At 49.4% G+C, this 19,624-nt stretch overlaps 1 protein-coding gene across 12 annotated transcripts in view; it reads left to right on the plus strand.

Moving 5' to 3' along the window:
• Positions 1 to 19,624, plus strand: part of NCAM1 (neural cell adhesion molecule 1) — a 90,516-nt gene that overhangs the window by 27,014 nt on the left and 43,878 nt on the right. For all 12 annotated transcript variants that reach the window (XM_051812160.1, XM_051812151.1, XM_051812152.1 and 9 more), the window contains exons 2-4: positions 18,014 to 18,088; positions 18,263 to 18,481; positions 19,191 to 19,334. In XM_051812160.1, coding sequence (XP_051668120.1) covers positions 18,014 to 18,088; positions 18,263 to 18,481; positions 19,191 to 19,334 — 438 coding nt within the window. The remainder of the gene's footprint in view (positions 1 to 18,013; positions 18,089 to 18,262; positions 18,482 to 19,190; positions 19,335 to 19,624) is intronic.

Raw genomic sequence — 19,624 nt, forward strand, 5'->3', positions numbered from 1 at the left:
CACAGCAGAAACCCTGCAATGCAGATGGTGCCCAAAAGCACCAGGAATAGCACAAGATTTGGCTTATTTTGTAGGGCTGGTAACTAAAACACAGATTGGACCCTGTGGGATTTCTTGCAGAAAAATCTTCTTATAGGTGGATTTGGCAGGAATTTCGTAGCACATCACACAATGTGGGGCTCCTTCCACTCCCATCCCTCCCTCTGCTGCCACCTCCTCCTCTCACAGTGTTTCTCCCAACACTGTTGCTCCTGTGGAAAGCCCAGGAATTTTTTCATTTGAAATGTGGGAGGGGAGTTAGGGCTGCACAGCCTTCCCTGCCCCACTGAGGTTTCCCTCCTGGGAGTAGTTCAGGTTGGAAGCACAAGTTGGACTGAACTGGGATTGGGATGTCTCAGGAGGTGTGTGATGGTCACCCCAGGAACTCCAACCCTGTCCTCAGTTATCCGCATTCAGGGGGAACTCTGCTGGAAATGTGCCCCAGGAGGGTTTTTTAAGCACTGGTGGTGACAGGAAAAGGGTTTAATTCACACACTGCTCCCTGCTATGGTCTCTGGAACTCACTCCCTCTCCTGGAGTTTCCTTTTCCCTATTTTTTTCCTTTCCTTCTGGGGGATCTGCCTTTTCCCTGCCGGGCTGTGTGTGCTGGGGAGGGCTGGGCTGGCTCCCAGGGGATGTACCAGAGGGTTCCAGGCAGACCTGCTTTAATGGTGACTGTCTGTTTGGGAGAAATTCCATAGGTGCCTCTCCTGGGAGCTGTTTTATTGCAGAAAGTGTATAAATTCATCTTAGTGAAGGGACTTGCACAGTAAGAAAAGGAAAAAAAAAAAAGGAGTGGGGAAGAAGCCACGGATTCCTTTTCTTTCCTTTAATCATGACTGAGATTATATTGGGTTCAGCTCCCAGCCTTGAGTGTGACATTTATTTTCTGGTATTTTATGCTGCCTTTGGCTAGATCAGCTTTAAAATAAAGGCTGGAAATGCAGAGCTTTCTGCAGAACGTGAGGGGGGGGCAGGACAGAGGGGCTGACTGTGAATGTCTCTCTGGCTTGTTCCTGTTTATTATTCTTGGCATACAGTATCAACTGAAAAGCACTGGAATTGCCCTTGGCAGTGGAATTCTTTTGCTTAGTGGTCTGTGGTGCTGGCCTTTGTTTTAAGAAGGTTTTGCACTCCAGTTTCAGCGAGATGCTCCCCTCAATGTGGCACTGCAGTTTCATTGCTCTGTCATCTTCTGTCTCCTTTTCTTCCTCTTATTTTTATCTGTCCTTGTCTGTCTTGTCCTTCACTTTACCAGAAACAAAACCCCCTTTGTGGCCGTAAACTCAGCGTGCCAAATAGTTTGAATAACTGTAGCACTCCAAGAGTGAATGTAAAACATAAAAGCGCCAGTAAATTCCTTTCAATGCCATCCTATAACAACAAGAATTCCCATTTTAATAACTGGGGCAGTGCAATGGTTGACCTCGTTGTTTGATGCACCCATTAACTTGCTTGGCTCGGTTCAAAGTCTCCTTACATCCCGCGTTTAACTCTGCAGCCGGTAATTTAGTGTTAATGATGCTGCATTCATTAACATCCCAATGAGGCCGCTTTTCTTTTCCACGCTTTTCTTCCCGGGGCAGATTATTCAGTTACCTGAATCTCTGGCTTAATGCAGGCTGGCACTGAGCTGTTTTATTGCCTTTGTTGTGCCCCGGGAAGGGAAGGACACTGAAAGCAAACGGGTTGGTCATTTCTGTGGCTGCAGTTTGTGTTGTCACACAGGTGAATAAATCACTTGAGCTTGGAATATTAAGAATACTGGGTAGTGTAGAAGATTCTATGAGGATTTTGTGTCATTATTTCCAGTTGTATTTCCTCTTGTAAGCTCCTAAATTGTGTTTTTTTCCTTGGTGAGAATCCCCTCCCCTCCCTTCTCTCGTTCATACACTGGTTTGCTTCTTTTAAGGTTGTTGGGTTATTGCTGTGGGATTGTTTTCGGCACTGGAGAGTTAATAAATTGCCCTGCACTACCTTTTCTCCTCAGAGAGGAAAGAGCACAGATCACACAGGGGAGAAAAGGAAGGAACAAAGATAAATGATTTGGCAGATATTTCAAAAAGAAGGCTGGGTTGCAGTGACCAGTTTGGATGTGGGGGCTCACGGCACTGGTGGGTCACAGCGGGGAGATGTGTGGGGAGAAGGACAGCCCAGCTCTGCTGGCAGAGCTCTGCTGGCTGTCAGACACAGCCGTGTGCCTGCTCATACCCCTGAGCCCTGCTGGGCCCTGCAGGTCGTTTCCAGAGGCTCTGGTTTGTCCCTGGAATGGTGTTGGGGTGGGGGAACAGTGGGACTGGGCTCCGAGGGCACGGCTTAGGAATTCCCGGGTGGCAAACGTGCTGCACACCAGGGTGGGAGAGCGTGGCTTGTCCTGGGGATCCCAGTGGGTTCTGTTCTCAGGAATTGGGGTCCTGCTGGTGGGGCTGGGCTGGGTGTCCCTGGACACCAGCTGGGCTGGCAGAGCTGGGAAGGCACATGGGATCAGGTGCTGTCTGGCTGCTCCTCCCCGTGTCCCTGGAGATGTGGAGATGTCTGGCTGGCAGCCCGAGCTGGCAGCTCCCTGGGGAGCCCAGAGCAGTGTCTGGAGCACCACAGCCAGGGTTGGGAAGGGGCCCCATTCCCAACAGCAACTCCAGCTGGTACCACTGCACAGCCTTCCTTCCCTGGGGCATCTTCCATGGGAGATCTGCAGGAAGGTTTGCAGGGGAAATAACCCCGAGGGCATGGACTGAGAGAGAGCCCCTGCTCGTTCCTGGGCAGTTGTGAGCTGGCAGTCTGCAAATGTGGGGTGAGAATCATGGAATCGTGGAATGGTTTGAGTTGGAAGGGCAGGGACACCTTCCACTATCCCAGGTTGCTCCAACCTGGCCTTGGACACTTCCAGGGCTGGGGCAGCCACAGCTTCTCTGGGCAACCTGTGCCAGGGCCTCCCCACCCTCCCAGGGAAGAATTCCTTCCCAAGATCCCATCTGACCCTGCCCCCTGGCAGTGGGAAGCCATTCCCTCTTGTCCTGGCACTCCAGAGCCCTGTTCCAAGTCCCTCTCCATCAGGCATTCATGGGAGCTTTGGTTCCCAGCACCTGGGTAGTGCCCAGGACAGCAGAGAATCAGCCAAAGAAAGTTTCAAAGCTTTCCTTTTCCGTTCCTGTTTTGCCCAAACAAGCACTGTCTGGGAAGTTCTCACTTGCTGGTGACTTTGCTGGTTGTTGCTCCTGTCCTGACACCCCGCAGTGATTTCTGCTCTGCAGGGGATGCCAAGCAGGGCAGGATTTGAGAGGTGCAATCTGGTTTTTGAAGGACCCAGGAATCTGCACTGCTATCACATCTGCTGCTCCCTAAGCTCAGGCCTTGTGTTCTGCCTCAGGGTACGTTTTGAATGCTTTCCCCCGTGGGCACAGGAAAGAAAAAGCTTCAAACCCAAAAATATCTCTTGGTAATGATGAGTTAGTGACCGAGTTGTGTTTTTTTTTGGAAGAACTGGGACAGTTTTCTTCTCAGGAAATTAAAAGGCATTTTGTTGGTTTGTGGGGTGGTACAAAGAAATGCTTGAACTCTCTGAGTGGGGTCTGGAGAGTGACTGAAGGGCCTCACCTACATTTCTGACCCCAAAATTTACCAGGCAGATACAGAAGTGAAGGCAGTGCTGCACTCCTGTTGGGTTGGGTTGGTTTTCCCCCTCCCCTTTTTTCTGATATTGCAAATGTCAAACCTGTTGGCAGTGTTTCACAGAGAGCTGCTCTGGCATTATTGGAGTCATCATGCCCAAAATAAGGCCGTGATGCAGAGAGGACTCGCTGAGAGATGAAGTGCCTGTTGCTGGTGAAAGTCAGTAGTGAAAATCACTGTGGCTTCACCTCCTGCTTAGGGAACTTCTGGTTTGGATATAAACTTTGTATTGGATTGACCCAAGCAGAACAGAAGCAATTTAGGATTAGTGGCCATATTTTTTCTTTCCCATCAAATGGCTCTTGGGTAAGAAATGTTTATTATTTTACCTCTCTGGTCTGCATTGTGTTCCTGCCTCTTGCAGGCTGTACCAGCTGCTCTTTCCTTCTGGGGAGGGGAGGGTCATCTGGCACACGCTGCTGGAATTTCATTGTGGAACACAGAAATACATTGTGGCTCAAAATAAACCCACCAGTGGCTCTTGACACTGGAGGAAAAGCTCTCCAGCCCCACCGTGGTCTTCATTCCAGCAAGGCAAGCAGTTGTTAGTGGCAGGAAAAAATTTATTCCAGAGATTTCTCTTGCTATTTCTGCAGTTGCAGGGCTGTGCAGCTGTGGAGGGGAACTCGAGCACACGCTGGTCAGGGGGCCCATCTGCTTCTAATAAAACACGCAGGGAAAGGCTGCAAAAGGGGCAGTTGTGGGGGGAGGGCTGGGAGCAGAGCCCCAGTTGTCTGCTGGCTCCTTCCCCTCCCTCCCTTCCTTTCTGCACCTTCCTGGAATAGCAAAACACCCCCAGCTGGAAGGGACCCCCAAGGATGAGCCCAGCCCAGCTCCTGGCCCTGCACAGGACACCCCAAACCCCCCCAGGTACCAGGGAGCACCATCCAGGCAGCCAGAGGGGTCTGAGGAGGATGAGACAGACGGTGCTTTTCCCTCTCCCTTTCCTATTTCTCTTGAATGCTGTAGGAAGGCACAGGGAGCAGTCCTGGAACCCAGCAGAGAGGGATCCCTGAGCCCTTCCAGGCTCCTCCAGCACGGGCTCAGTCCTGGTTCTGCAGGGGGTACCTGTAGCTTGCTTACCTGCTGCTCAGCTCCTTGAGGAGTTCTGTGTTCCCCTCTCAGCTGAAGTGTCTGCTCCTTCTAATAATCCAGCTCCACCCAGGCACATCAGGTGGGAGTTTTAATGGAACGTTCTTCACCTCTCCAGAAGTTCAGAACTGAAGTGCTGTAATTTCAGGCATTAGGTAACGAGGTTATTTTAGGAAGAATTTGAAACTCTGCTTTGCCTTTCCCAGGAGAGTGCCAGGCTGGAGGCAACACTGTCCCAGCCATGACTCAAAATCCACATTATGACTGGGATTAATTGTGGTGGAGCCAAGCCACGGAGGGGGTCAGAGCTGGTTGAGCCAGGAAGGTTGTGGACCTTGGTCTCTTCACATTTTTCAGGCATTCTGGTGGCAGTGACCATCTCAAACCTGCTGCCTCCAGCGGGAGAAAATGAACATTGCTTTTCCATGACACTGAATTAGCTTTGATGTCAGTCCTTTCTTCCTCACGGAAAATGGGAATGCGGGGCCCTTTCTGCCCTTCCAGGGCCATGAACCTTCTGTTGTCTCCCTGAGTCAAAGCCTTTTGGAATGAGAGTGGAAAATATGCCTGTCCTTGGGTGCAGTGACAGCCCTGGCTGGATGTGTGCCATGTGTTTGTCCTTGGGCTCCCAGGAGATGGAGCCTTTCAGGTCTTGTTGCCATTCCTGAGCTTTGGCTCCTGCCTGGGAATTGCTGCTGTGCAGGGATTGGGAGCTGAGGCTCCGAGGTGTGACGTGGACACACGAAAATAAAAGGTGCTTTTGGAGAACTGAATTTCTGTGGGGTGATAGAGGGCAGGGCTGGACTCAGGGAATGGTTTGAGCCAGGTGGGTTCTATGTGTGGCCATGGGAGCAGTGCTGCTGATGCCAGAGGGATTCGTGGCACATCTCTCAGGTGTCTCTGTGGGAATGTGCTGCAGGAACACCCAGCTGAGCCACCAGCCAAAGGAAGGCAGTGCTGGAGAGCAGGAGCAGCCCTTGGGAAGCTGATGCTGAGGGTTCCCCTCCCAGTGAAGGGTTTGCTCCTTCTGGTGAGCAGGATGTGCAGCTTTGGGTTTGTGAGGCTCAGGAGTGCCCAGGGCATTAATTGCTGGTTGCAGCCTTGGAACTCAATTCCTTCTGCACATGAAATCCAGATTAGCCACAATTAATGATGCTGTGGCTGGAACGGAGCCATTCCTGACAAATCCTGCCTTCCCTCCTTAGAACCCTTAAAGGAGAAGACAAGCAGAGTTTTGTGACTTTAAAATACATGAGTTTAGGAGGAAAAACCCCATCCACATGTAATCCTTTCATGTGTAATTCAGGAAATTGGTCCTAGTTTTCATGGCCACTTGCAAAGGATTATTCCATGTACTTGGTGGGCAAGGGAGGAGGGGAGAATGTCTGAATATGTTTTCCTTTTTTTTTTTTTTATCATAAGGAATAGAACTTCTCCATTTTTATGGCCACTGAAGAATGTCAAGGACATTGCTCATCCTGTCAGGACTTTTTTTTTCTACACCCCAGATCTGCTCTTTGTCCTTTCCGGGTTCCCTTGCCCCAGTTTTCTCCAGTATGTTGTTTATTTTAAAACAAATAAGTAATTGCATTTACCTTTTACTGTCCATTCCATCAAATAAACCAAGTAGGGGTTTTTATTCCCCTTCATTTCTCCTTTGAAAGAAAATGTTCAAATAATTTCCTTGGTTTCTGCTAAAGGAATTTCTTTGGTCCCTGCTAAAATAATTTCTCTGGTTGCTGCTGAAATAATTCCCAGTGGCCAGGATGAACTGTGCTGCTCTGTTGAGGGGCGAGGGTGCAAGCTGTATTAACCTGAATTTACAACCCAACTGTTCTCAGTTATTCCTCCAGTATTTATTTGCTTGGTTAGTAAACTGAGAAGCCCCAAAACGTGTGAGTTGAGATTTTGGACCTTCCTGTGGTGCAGTTATTTATTCCTCTCCTCTCCCATGACTTGCTTTGCTGGATGAATCATTGCTCTGTCTTGGTAGGGCTGGGCTTTTGTAGCCAAGTTTTTTTTTGGGAGGGGGGGTTGGATGAGAAAAGGGCCTTGCAAATAACTGAGGGACTGCAGATATTGAGGAACACACCTTATTCAATTTATTGGAAATTTCTTGTTTAATGGAAATTGTTGGAAACGAGGCTCTCCAGTTTTACAGATGCTCTTAATCACATCCAGAACCTTCTACCAAGGCTGCCTGTCCACATATATTGTGGGGAGCCTGACTGCTTTTTGCAATGTGTGTTGTCCCAACATAAGTTTTGTGCTCTCCAAGTTCCCTTTTTAAGCCTGAAGTGAGTGCAAGGATCAGCTGGCTGGAGTCTGCCCTGTGTGGATGTTTTCTCCTGTTGCTGGTGATTATTTGCAGAGCTGTGGAGGTTGGGAAATGTGGGGCTGGGGCTGGAACAACAAATCCTGGCTCTCCATGGTGGAGATGAAAGGCAGGATATTGTATCTGGGAGATTCAGACACTTGCACATCTCACTGGTCCCTGGGGACTTCTTAAAGTAAAGAGCAATTAATCATAGTAACAACAATTCCACGAGGGGTTTTAGTGGTACAGGAGCTTTTGCTATTTTTAATCCTGGCAATACAGTGACACTTGGGTTTGTTCTTCCAGCAGAGCCTCCACATTGATCACTTGGTGTGTGTCTGCTTTTGTTCCAGTTTGAGGACATTTTCATTCCTCTTGTACTCTCAGAGGACATTTGTCTTACTCCTCCTGCATTTTCTGTTCTGCCGTTATGTGTTCTGTGACAGTGGTGAGGTTATTTCACGTCCTGGAGAGCAGGAGGGAGTGTGGAAGGAAAGGAATTGAGATGAATCCTCGGGTGGCCCAAAGGTCTTTGCCCTCTCAGCTCACTGAGCTCTCCCCTTCCCCTCCTGCTCCTTTCCAGGGTGTAGTTTCCTGCACTACAGTTGCAATGCAAACACTGTAAAGAGCAGCAAAATGTGGTAAACCTGATTCCACGAGCCCTGACAGCTGCTGTGTGCAAGGGGGGGGTGAAGGAGAAAATAGTTGTGTTAAGAGAAACATTTTCATTGAGTGTTGTGGCTTTTAAGGCTTAAATAGATCCTCAGGTGTCACAGGAGAATTGTTCTTGCATTGCCTGAAGTTGTTAACATTGGTCAAACGGGGGATAAAATGAACATCTTTCTTTCTGATCAAGGAAAGGAGCTATACATCTGTGTTCAATAATCATCTCTGTATTTGTGAACTCGTAGATCTCTGAGCAAAAGTTATCAGAGAATCTCCTGGGTTGGAAGGGACCCACCAGGACCCTCCAAGTCCAGCTGCTGGCCCTGGCACAGCCCAGCAGTCCCCCCCTGGGCCTGAGGGTGTTGTTCAGGACAGAATGAAGGAATTCATATCTACAAGGGAGCTTTAGAAGACAGCTAAATCCTCAGGCTTCACAGAATGTCCCTAGCCATTAGTAAATAGGGGTCAAGTGGAGTCTGTCCCTGGATATACATTATCCTGGGGATTAACCCTGCCTGCTTCTGCTCCCAAAGCTGCTCCTGGCTGCTGCTGGAAAGCAGGTATTGGACCTGGCTCATCCCTGTGGCAGAGCACAGGGGCCACAGTCCCAGAGCAGGGTCCTGTGTGGGAAATGCTCTTTAAATTGTAAACAAAACAGCCCCTCCCCTAAAGAGCTTAACTCCAGTTCCAGGCTGGGTAATCCCTCCTGACAGTTCCTATTTAGGGAACACATCTCAATAAAAAGGTCTGATATTTGAGAGTGCAGAGCAGGACTGAAGCATCTCTGGGCAGGAGGTGTTCAGTGCTCAGTCCTGGGCCACCCTGGACATCTAAATAAGGAGCTGGGGGTTGAGATTTTTCATGGAACCTGAAGGAGAAAAGCTGCTTTAGAGTAACCCTGCCTTTGACTCTTCATTTGGGCCCAAATATTCTGAAAATCGTGGTCACCACTCGAGTGTATTAGCTAATTACATTTAATTATAGTACCAGTAATGTCAAGCTCTTGCCATCAGACTGGGCAGCAATTAGAGCACAACTGGATTTTCAACAGTTACCCCAAGTTAACTCTGCATGTGGGACACAGCTTGTTTTGAAAGCAAATGTTGTATCTCATAAAAGCTCGAGAGTGACTTCTCATTGTCTTTGTTCAGGTGGATTCATCAGCCAGAAAATAAAAATATAAGCTGGTGTCATTCAGAACCCCATGGATCTCCAGTGCAGTAATCAAGTCAGACTGGGTTCTGCTGGTTTTATTACACTGAGGAAATAAAGTTTAGGGAGACACAGCCATTCCTTGGTCAAAAGAAATGAAGGAGGAGGGTAAACAATGACATTACTATGGAAACAAATGCAGCATCCTAGGAAAGATGGGAGTGTGCAGGGAATAGCAGAGCCTGCTTCAGAGAGAAGGGGCTGCTGTTGTGTGGAGTGAGCAGAACTGGTGACAGGCACTGAACTTCCCAGGCCAAAGTGTTCTGATGTTTCTCTCCCGAGAGGGGAAGTCCTGGAGGAGACTGAGACAGCAGAGCATGGGAGTGAGCTGAGAGCAGGGCTGGGAGGAGAGAGAAGGGATGGATCTGTGTGTGTGGCTTGACCAGGCTGACTTTGCCTCCCTGGGATTATGGATTTGTTGCTTACATTTTGCTCACGAAGTTTGGTGGGGTTGCAGTGGGTTTAGCACAGATCAGGAAGCCTGGGTGGGTTTAAGGCAGGGCTGCTCTTGGTCATCTTGGACACTGGTGTGCCTTGGGCTGTGCTCTCACCATTTACAGCCTTCACCTGCTCCTTCCCTTCCCTTCTGAACTGCTGCAGTGGAGAGTCCCTGGTTTGGGGTGATTTGATGTGTGCAGGGTGAGTTAGAGATGCTGAACCTGCCACTGCCCCGAGTTCAGTCCCTGGAACACCCCGAGAGCCCAGTGCACTGAGGGGGTGGAAATCAGAGCAGGAACAAAGGGAACAGCTCCTGTATTTGTGCCCAGTGTGCTCAGATCTGTGCAGAGCACAGCAGGGTCAGAAGGTGAATCTGTGTGTGTGGCTTCTGTATTTTGGTTTTTTATTTGGGTTTTTTAGAGACCTGTCACCAGAGCAGTGTCACACGAAGCACCCAGCAGCAGCAGCAGGGCTCCAGTTCCCTGTTATTCTAGTTTTTCCCTATATCCTGTGTTTTACTGCACAGGGAGAGGTGTGAAAATCCGTTTGTGCTTAGAGTGCCCTGGAGGTTTTCTCTTGGTGCTTACATGGAATAAATGACTGCAAGTCTTGGAGCAATTATTGCAAGGAGTGACCAGGAGGGGTTTGGTCCTGAACTCTGACAGTTCTCCTGATTTTTGAAGCACAAATGTTCAGCTAAAACGTCCTTTGTCTGACTTGCATGACTTCTGAGCTGCAGAGATTGAGTTTCCTGAGTTTCCAGGAGATTTCCCAAAGGAACAGCAGATGAAACATTTTCCTGCCTTGTGGCAATTTGGTGCCTGTTTCTCCTGCCAGTCCCAGCTGATGCTGGGAGGATACACTGCCTTTGGGTGGGTTCAGATTCCTTTTGTTTCTGCCCTGGGATCTCCCCTTTCTGGGCTCCTTGGCTGTCAGTGATGTCTGAATTTGAGGTTGTGTGAACTGTTCCTCTGCTCTGCACTGCAGTGCCTGAACGAGGGGGGCACTGATTTACTGCCTGGACTTGACATGAGTCTGACACCCAGTAGTTAAAGCAGTGGTGCAGCAGCAGAGGAGGCAGCAAACAAGCTCATTTCCCTCTTGCCTGAAGGGATTTTTTGTTCCTGTGCTTGTTGAGCAAATAGGGCACTGTATTAGCATGTTATTCTTCCCAGTCCTTGGGCTTCTGTTTGCATTCTATTAATGCTTTGGTTTTTATTCAGTGGAAAGCTGCATTAATGATGCTGACAGTCCTAATGACCTGCTGGAATTCTGGAGGTTCCAACAGTGTGGTGGTTGCAAAAGGTCTTCCAGTTAATATCCTGCTTTAAATGTTATCACAGCCTACCCACAAATTACAGTGGTATTTCCAGAGGCACTGATGTGTTCAGGAAGTTCACCAAATTCCCAGAAACGTCCAATAGTCTGCCCTGTGACAGTGCTTTGTCCATGGGGGACGAGTGGCTGAGGTGGTTTTGTTCACCATCATGGAAGGCTTGTACAAAAAATTATAAGAATTATAAATACTGACATGTTTTCTTGTTCTTTTGCTTCCTTATGCCTTCTGCTCTTGCCATGTGATTTTATACAGTTAAAGAACCTTCCCATGTGATTTTACACAGTGAAAGAACCTTCCCATGTTTTTAATGTCATTTATTTTTTGAATTAAATTTCTTTTTCACCTAATATAGCAAGGAAAAATGGGTCTGTTTAATCTTGGAATATTAAGCTGTAAGGCAGCGTTGATAATCCCTGTTTATTATCAGTCTAAGTCTATGATTTTTAGCTCTTCCCAAGCTATATAGTGATATTCAGCTATCACAGGATTCCCAGGGCCCACTAGGTATGAAAGATTAATAGACACATTAAATGAACTATTGATTCCTGGCACTTTGCACTTGGCAGATGATGGCTCCAGATATGAATTTAAACTATTAAAATATGTAGTGCTCTCTCTGAAGTGTTTGTGAGCCACAGCTCAGGAGAGGCAGAAAGGCTCTGAATGCAGGAGGAATATTTAAGCACTTGGGTTTCCAAGTGTGAAATCCTTTCCCAGACAAAACTGGTATAAACTCGTGTAGGAATTCTTCAAGGTGCCTTGGATTTGGATGTTTGTAAGACATCCAAAAAACCCAGATCCTGGTGTTTGAGTGCAGAGCTCCTGCCTCCAACCTCGGCTGGGGGGCCTCGAAGGCACACTTAGAAGCAGCATCCAAAAGTGAAGGGCCTTTGGATGTTTTCTTGCCTTTGAACAGTTGTGATTCTCTGTCTCCTCAACACTTGGGTTGCTTCTGCCTTCCCCTGAGCTGCCAGGGGCAGATGATGGATGAGCAGGGGGTGACCTGTGTGAGCCACGGCCCTTCCAGGCCACTGCCAGCACAGCAGGGCTCCTGTTCCCCTGGGATTCCGGATCCCTGGCAGTGTCCCTGTGCTGCCCAGGGCAGAGCAGTGATTAGGACATGACCCTTGGCATGCTGGGGCAGCCACTTCTCTCGTTAATTTTGAGCAGAAATAGCGAGATGTAAGAAAAATGTATAGTCCCTGGTGGCAAAGATGTGACAGAACCAGAGCAGGGCAGGGTGGAGGGACCTGGAGAGGTCACCTGGGTGAACTTTGGAGCTGGGAGCCACAGCAGGATTATTGATGAGGGCTGTGTTGTCCCTGTCACCTTCATCCAAGTGCTTTGGGAAGAGGAATGACCTTGAGCAGAAGTTGCCAAACCTGGGAGCAGGAGAAACCAAGCCCTGTTCTCACTACAGCCTGTAACTTTCATGCATTTACATCTGATGATGCTTCACAAACAAGCAATTAGGAATTTGAGAGCTTTGCTTCTGCCTGATTTGACCTCTTTGGAAACTGAGAGAAGAGAAAAAAAACTACATTCCATGTTTTCTTCTTCCTTTTAACTGAAGTACAAGAGAAGGCTTTATTTTCCTCCTGAGACATTCCTGTGTGAATTAGCAAAGGGAGAAACTGTTCTAAAATACAGGATGAAGGAGCCAGACCTGGAATGTGCCTTCCTGGAGTGAATCAGGTGACTGCAGTTTTGTGGGTGTTACACTGGAGTTAATGATTTCTATGAAGTAAATACTGAATTTTGAGCTTTTCAACCAGTTCAGCTTTTTAACCATTGCTAAAAATACGTCCCCAAAACTACATCACCGAGGTTGGGAAAGAGTTACTTTCAATACTTTGCATCAAAGCTTATGCTAAGGATGAGGTGCTAAGGTTAAATGATGGACTGTGGGGGGAATGGAGCTTGCAGGGGGTAGGGATTGCTTCCTTTGGGGAATGACAGGGACCTTCCAGGAGCCTCAGCTCTCACGGGGGTGGAGCTGCTCCTGCCTCACAAGTGGAGCAATAGTTCTGTCCCCCCAAATGCAGAGTGTGTGTGCTGCTCACGGGCTGCCAAGAGAAACTGGCTGCAGCAAGATTAGTCTTGAATCAGGAGCTTTAGCAAATCCTGTTTTTCTCATCTTCTCTGGGTCCTTAGTGCAGTGTCACCCAAATTTCTTTTTTGGCAGGACGTCGCGGCTTCCATAGTTTTTAATTAAAATTGTCCCTACCCTGATTTAATGGCTCCATAAAGCATCTTGGCTTACTCTGCCTCAGGTAAATGAAAATATTTGCTGTGGCAAATAGGACTATTAGTTTTATGATCCGTAGCAGTAAAAAGCTTTTATCAGGAATGTCGTCAGAAGAGGCATAAAAACCGTGTTCCGTGTGAAACCACTGGTACGTCTGAGGAGTTGTGCTTTGGTTCCTGAGTGTCTGTAGGAGAAGGTGTTAGCAGCATTTAAATAGCTGCAGGCACTCCCAGGATGGCAGAGGGACTGCTGGAGGTGGTTTTGGGGCAGGAGGGAGTGTTTGGCAGCGGGGTGAGTGAGGAGCATCCTCCCACATCCAGGTCAGCCCGGGCTGTGCTGGGGGGTTTGGTTGCAGCTGCTTCCCCTGCAAACGGAGCTCTGCTCACATCTCTCTCTTTGTGCTGAGCTGCTGTTTGCTGCCTCCCCGAATCCTTCTGATCTGATATTCCCCAAAGGTACCAGCCGTCCCCTCCTCCAATTCCTGGCAGATTTAGGGAGTGGTTCCCATGGCGACGGGGGAGGAATTGGATCTGCAGCCCAGCTGGGATCAATCCCAGCTGCCTCCTCCTCCTCCTCCTGAGCAGTCAGCGTATTTTTAATAAAGTGACCGTGTACAGGAGGCATGTCTTTGTCTTGTTAAGCCTTTGTTGTGTATTAAATCCTGAGGGCTTTCACCATAATCTGCTGGGCTCACAAGCTTTACAAATCCTGCCCTTACTCGGAGAGCTGGGGGCATTAGACCCAGCAGAGATTTTTTTTTTCCCCGATGATTTTTATTTCTGCAATTTAGCTGAGTCGGAGAACTGTTGCTAGAAATGAATGAAAATAAAGGTACAGTCTTTAGCAAGGGAACACAGGGAATATTTACAGCTGATTTCATCCCTGTCGTGCTTTATTTTATGCTGCATTTTCCCTGAGCCTCACCTGCACGTTGTGGTGATGCACCCTTGCAGGGTTACTGTGACAGGAGTGACACAAGGACAGGGATTGCTGCCATGGCAGGGGCTCTGCTGCCTCCCAGCCAAATATATCCCAGTTCCCTGTGTTCCAGACCAGGAGTGGTGCCTGTCAGAGAGAGCCCTGAGAACCAGGGGGTTGGGTATTAACGGGGCTCCAAAGGTGAGCAGAGAGCTGAGGTGCTCTTGGCAGAGAGAACTGGCTGGGAAGGGTCTGATGTGACCCCCAGTGCTGGAGTGAGATGGGACCATTCCTGCTGGGCAGCCAAGGTTTTAGATCCTTTTTGAGTTCCAAGGCTCAGACTGGGACCTTGTGAGGGTCAGTGCTGAAGGGATGGCAGGCTGGAAAGCAGGAATGTTTTGTGGGAAGGGAAGGATGGGGGGGATGAGCTCTCATTTATCCATGGACACAACCCCACGGTAGATTTGCATTGCTGCAGATTTGTCCTGAGTGTATTGAGTGTTCCAAGACATTCCCTTTGCATAGACAGGGATGTTCCAGGCAGATGTTCCAGACTGGGAGTGTGGCTGCAGGTCACTCACACTCTGCTTCCTTGGAGTCCCTGTGAGTTTGGGCAGACAGGGAGCCAACACCCAGCACTGAACCCCCTTCCCTCTGCTGCAAGTGGCACCTTATTTACCCCCCAGGTAAACCCTGCTGTGTTAGGCTCAGCCTTAGCCCAGTAGGGTACAGCCTCCCTGCCTATTACCCAAATCAGGGCCTAATTTGAGCTTGTTTCTTTTGTTGAAATGCAAAACTAATTATATTTAACTACAGATGAACAGGAAGTTGCATTAGCAATTTTTTATTTTTTTTTTTCAAATCAATGGGGAATTATTCAGCATTATTTGGGGGCTGGGGAACTTTGTAACCAGATAAAAGATATGGGGGAGGGCAGAGCTATAAAAAGTGTTATTGTGTGATTATGAAGAGGCCTTTTAATGCAGTTATTATGTGATGCTAAAAAGGCCTTTATTGCTTGAAGTTGGAAGTGGAATACAAATGGGCTCCCAGTGTCTATTAAATGAAGAGTGGAAAAAATAGTCTCCGTTTGCCTGAACTGCAAAGCAAAAATACCGATTAAATAGTGATTAAAACCCGTGGCAGGGCTGGGTCTGTTGGTTTGGTCACACACTGAGCAGGAAGGTTTAGCGAGCAGGGAGCAGTTGTTGGTGTAATTGCAGGCACAGCTCGTGGTTCTGATGGGCTGTTTCTCCAGGTTATGGTGTCAGCAAAGCGAGGGCTGGCTGGGGCAGTCAGGGCTGGATTCCCCTGCTGTCAGGTGAGCTCGGTGGGAGTCACTCAGAGGAACATTGCTCAGATTGTAGCTGGTTTCCACAGGTTACCTTCAGTGTCCCCTGGGCTCTTTGGTGCCCAGTTTCATCTCCAGGGATCTGGCCATTTGTAGGACAAAGCCTGAACGCTGTTGGCAGACACTGTGAGGACAAAACCCAGGGCTGGAGCAGCCCCACAGCCTGTCCAGTCTCCTGCACAGACCCACCGTCAGAAGACACAAAAGGCTAAAAAAAGCCAGGTAGAATTTTGTTCCTTGACATCTCTGGCAGAGTGGAAACATTGAGGGTTTCTGGAGTGTGTTTTGTGCCTTTAATAAGTACCCTTGGTGTGTTTCTGCACAGATGAGCCCTGGGAATTTCCTCTCCCAGTGGAAACTGGAGTAAAATAGCACTTGAAACAGCAGTTAGGTTTGGGTCTACCTTGGGGTACTTGAGCATCTTGTTCCTGGATTAAATTAAAGAAGCTGAAGTGTGGTGTGAAGCAGGTTTGTTAATACTGCCTCTCTGGTTCCTGCTGCTCACCAGGTCACTGTTTCTGTCCCTTGGCAGTTTCTGGGTTTGAAAAGTGCTTTTCTGGAGTCAGTAATAACTGACTAGGGAGGTTTCCCCTGTGCCTCCCTCCCCCTGTGCTGACGTGCAGGGGGATTGGTGGTGAAGGAATTGCTGCCCCTCTGTACAACCTTTGCAGAAATGCTGTTTCTTAGGCCAGTAATGATGAGATTTAATGATAACTTTGCTGCTGGTGGAGCAGAGGGAGCAGTGACTGAGTGAGGCATAACCAGGGATGTCCTTCCTTTGCTCCTTTCTAAGACTCCAAAGAGTTTTACCTTCCTGTGTCCCAGGGGTGGTTTCCAGGTTTCATTCTCCTGAAACTCTTAAATGCACAGAAGGAGCTGAGCCCTTGGAAAAAAAAAAGTGAAAGTGTTGAGAGCTGAGTGTTGCCTGGGCTCAGATCTCTTGCCTGGCCCTTTTGGCTGTCATTACAGTGAGATATTCCCAGGTTGTGTGGTTTCCTCCCATTCTTTGCATCTGCTGTGGCACAGACATGCATAAAAAAAGATGTGAGGTAGAGCCCAGATGCCAAATTTGGGGGTGATGAAAAGTTCAGTGCTTTACACAGAGCCTTTTTTCTCCTTTCTAGCTGTAACAGAAAGCACCTGAGAATGGAATGAAAGGCATTAATAACCCCAGCCTGTACCACTGCCTTCCCAGCAGGCAGCGACTCTCACAAGTGCAGAAGAGGGCCAGTGGTGTGTTTATACAGTGTAGGGTGGCAAAAAAAAAGAAGAGGGGGGAATGAATTTATATTAGATCTCAATTAGCTCAAAGCCATTTTACCAGCACCCCGTGGTCTGATAGCAGTGCTTGCCTGAGGAGAAAGCAAGCTCTGCTGGCTGGGCTGAGAGCCCTTCCTTGGGCTGGCAGCTCTGTGGGGAATTCAATCCCAACATTGTTGTGGTCCAGCTGCAGGGCTCAGAAGGGTGTCTTGGACAGGCCAGGAGGGGCTGGAATGAGCCCCTTGCTGTTCCTCAGGGCATCCAGGGGTACTTGAATGTCCCCCTCTGGCAGGCTCTGGGCTGGGCAGACCTGTGAACGTGGCCAGCCCTGGAGCACACAGTGCTCCCAACTCTGCTGTCAGCTGAGTCTGGGCTGGGTTGGTTCTGTTCACTGCTGTAGCCCAGCCTGTTGGGCTGGAACACCAGCACTTATCAGCACAGCCTGCTGAAATCCAGGGAGAGCAAAGCCAGAGATGTGGCCCAGACCTTGCCCCAGGACCATCCTTTGCAGGGCTCCACTGGCTGCCATGAATTGCTTCCTGTTTCCCTGTGAGCAGAAGTGCTGTGTCACAGTGGCTGTTGGCTGCAGGAATGTGCTCAGCCCATCCTAATGCTTCTGTCCTTCTTTACTGAGGGCAGGCAGTGCTCCTTCAGCTGTGTGTGGCTGCAGCCTTAATGCCTAACCCCCCCCATCCATATGTTTCCCGAGTATTTTAAGGAATGTTGCCATTGGCACACACAGTCAGGTTTTAATTTCTCAAGCAACGCATGTTCCTTGAAAATCCAGGTGTGTTTGGCAGCTAAAATAACACCTCTGTGGTCTGGAGGTAAAATGAGCTGCTCTGGGAGAGGGATTTTCATGCACTACAGCGTGAAAACACCGGGAGGGGGTTTTTGAAAGAAAACCTATTCATTTTGGTGTCCTCAAATTCAACTTGACCTGGGCTTGTTAGGCCACAGATCTGCCGTGGAATTAAGCTATAGCTGGAGGAAAGCCAGAATCCAATTACATTTTCTGCCTAATGGGTCATAATTTATGCAATGAAGAAGGCAGGGATGTTGCTGGGGGAAAAGGGCACTGGACATGCGTGGATGTGCACTGGGCAGGGCTGGGTGTGAATGGACATGGAAAGGGGGAAGCTGTGCTGGACATGGAAATGGGGACCTGTGCTGGACGTGGAAAGGGGGACCTGTGCTGGACGTGGAAAGGGGGACCTGTGCTGGACATGGAAATGGGGACCTGTGCTGGACATGGAAATGGGGACCTGTGCTGGATATGGAAATGGGGACCTGTGCTGTCCTTTCTCACTTGTTTAGTACCAGTGTAATTCAGATCAGAAAATGAGTGTTATACTGGACTCTGCTGAATAAAGGAGCTGTAGGGGTTGGAAGGCCAGCAAAGCTTTGTTGCTGAAGACCACTCCTGTTGTTTAACCACTCCCTGTGTGCTCTTCTCTTTCCCAGCCTCTCTACAAGTGGACATCGTTCCGAGTCAGGGGGAGATCAGCGTTGGAGAATCCAAGTTCTTCTTATGTCAAGGTGAGTGCTGGCCTCAGGCATAACCCATGTCTGGGTGGGTTTGATTGGTGCTGGCAGCTCTTTGGAAGCGGGACTGTGCTCTGAGGGGTGAGATTTGCTGTAGCAGGACTCGCAAGGCCGAGGAGCGCAGGGTTGGGCTCAGTGTGGTGTTGTGTTCTCCCCTGTCCCCCCCAGTGGCAGGGGAGGCCAAGCACAAGGACATCTCGTGGTTCTCCCCGAACGGGGAGAGGCTGACGCCGAACCAGCAGCGCATCTCGGTGGTGCGGAACGATGACTTCTCCTCCACCCTCACCATCTACAACGCCAACATCGACGACGCCGGCATCTACAAGTGCGTGGTCAGCAGCGCCGACGAGGGCGACTCCGAGGCCACCGTCAACGTCAAGATCTTCCGTAAGGCCGCGGCCCCGGGGCCCCTTCTTGGGGCAGCAGCAGGGGGGCAAGGCTTGTGACTCCCTGGAAAAGGCTGGGCTTAAAGGGGGGGAAGGAGGGTGAAAAGAAAGGGGCTGTGGAGAAGGTGCAGCCTCCTCCTCCTCCTCCCTGGGTTTTGGGGGTTAATGGGGACTGGACCTGTGGTCTGCTCACCAGCACGTCTGTGCTGAAATCCTTCAGAAAGGCAGGGCTGGGAATTCTTCGGAGAGCAAGGGGTGCAAGGAGAAGGTTCTGGCTCTTCCTGAGTGTCCAGGAGGAGTAACCAGAGGGAGCAGCTGTTGTGGGTGACAGACATGCTGTGGGGCTGCTCTGGTGTTGAGTGAAGGGGCCCACACTCAGCAGGTTTATAATAAGCCATCAGCATGTTGGCCAGCAGAGCCACGAGAGCAGCTTCTCCCCTTCCTGCTGGGAAGCTGAGCAGTTCCAAGGTCACAGTTTGCAGTGTGGGTTATTTAGGGAATGGATTTGGCCCACTGATATTCCTGGTGGACAGGGCTGGAGAATGGGGCAGTGCATTCAATCAGACACACCTTTATCCTCCCCTTGGCAACAAGATGATTTCCAGGGGGTTTGGGGCCCTCTGGGGTTTCTTTGCTTCCCTCAGGTTTGAGTCAGGAGCACAGCTTGAGGTGGGAAAGCTGCAGTGACTCTCTCCTTCCCTTGCTTTCAGAAAAGCTGATGTTCAAGAACGCTCCCACCCCCCAGGAATTCAAGGAAGGGGACGATGCTGTGATCGTGTGTGACGTGGTCAGCTCGCTGCCTCCCACCATCATCTGGAAGCACAAAGGCAGGGATGTCATCCTAAAAAAAGATGGTAAGGTCTTGGTGCTCGTCCGTTCAGGGCTCCAGTGTCCATCTCCCATCAGCTCAGATCAGGCTCACACACAAAATGGATGGTGGGCACCAGGGAAGGGGGAGCAGTTTGTGCCTGGCACTGGGTCACAGGGTGTGAGTTCAGTTGGTCAGGGTGCTGTGGTTTGGCAGTGGCAGGGCAGCAATGTTCCCACAGAAATGACCATCAGGCTCTGACACTGGAATAAGCAAAGAATGCTAAAGAGAAAACAATCAGATAAAAGAAGTGCCATCAGACAGAAAAGCTGGATG

This window comes from Manacus candei, unplaced genomic scaffold (assembly GCF_025592945.1).
Source record: "Manacus candei isolate 608988 ecotype Guabito, Panama unplaced genomic scaffold, ASM2559294v1 h1tg000086l, whole genome shotgun sequence".
Taxonomy (NCBI): Eukaryota; Metazoa; Chordata; class Aves; order Passeriformes; family Pipridae; genus Manacus; species Manacus candei.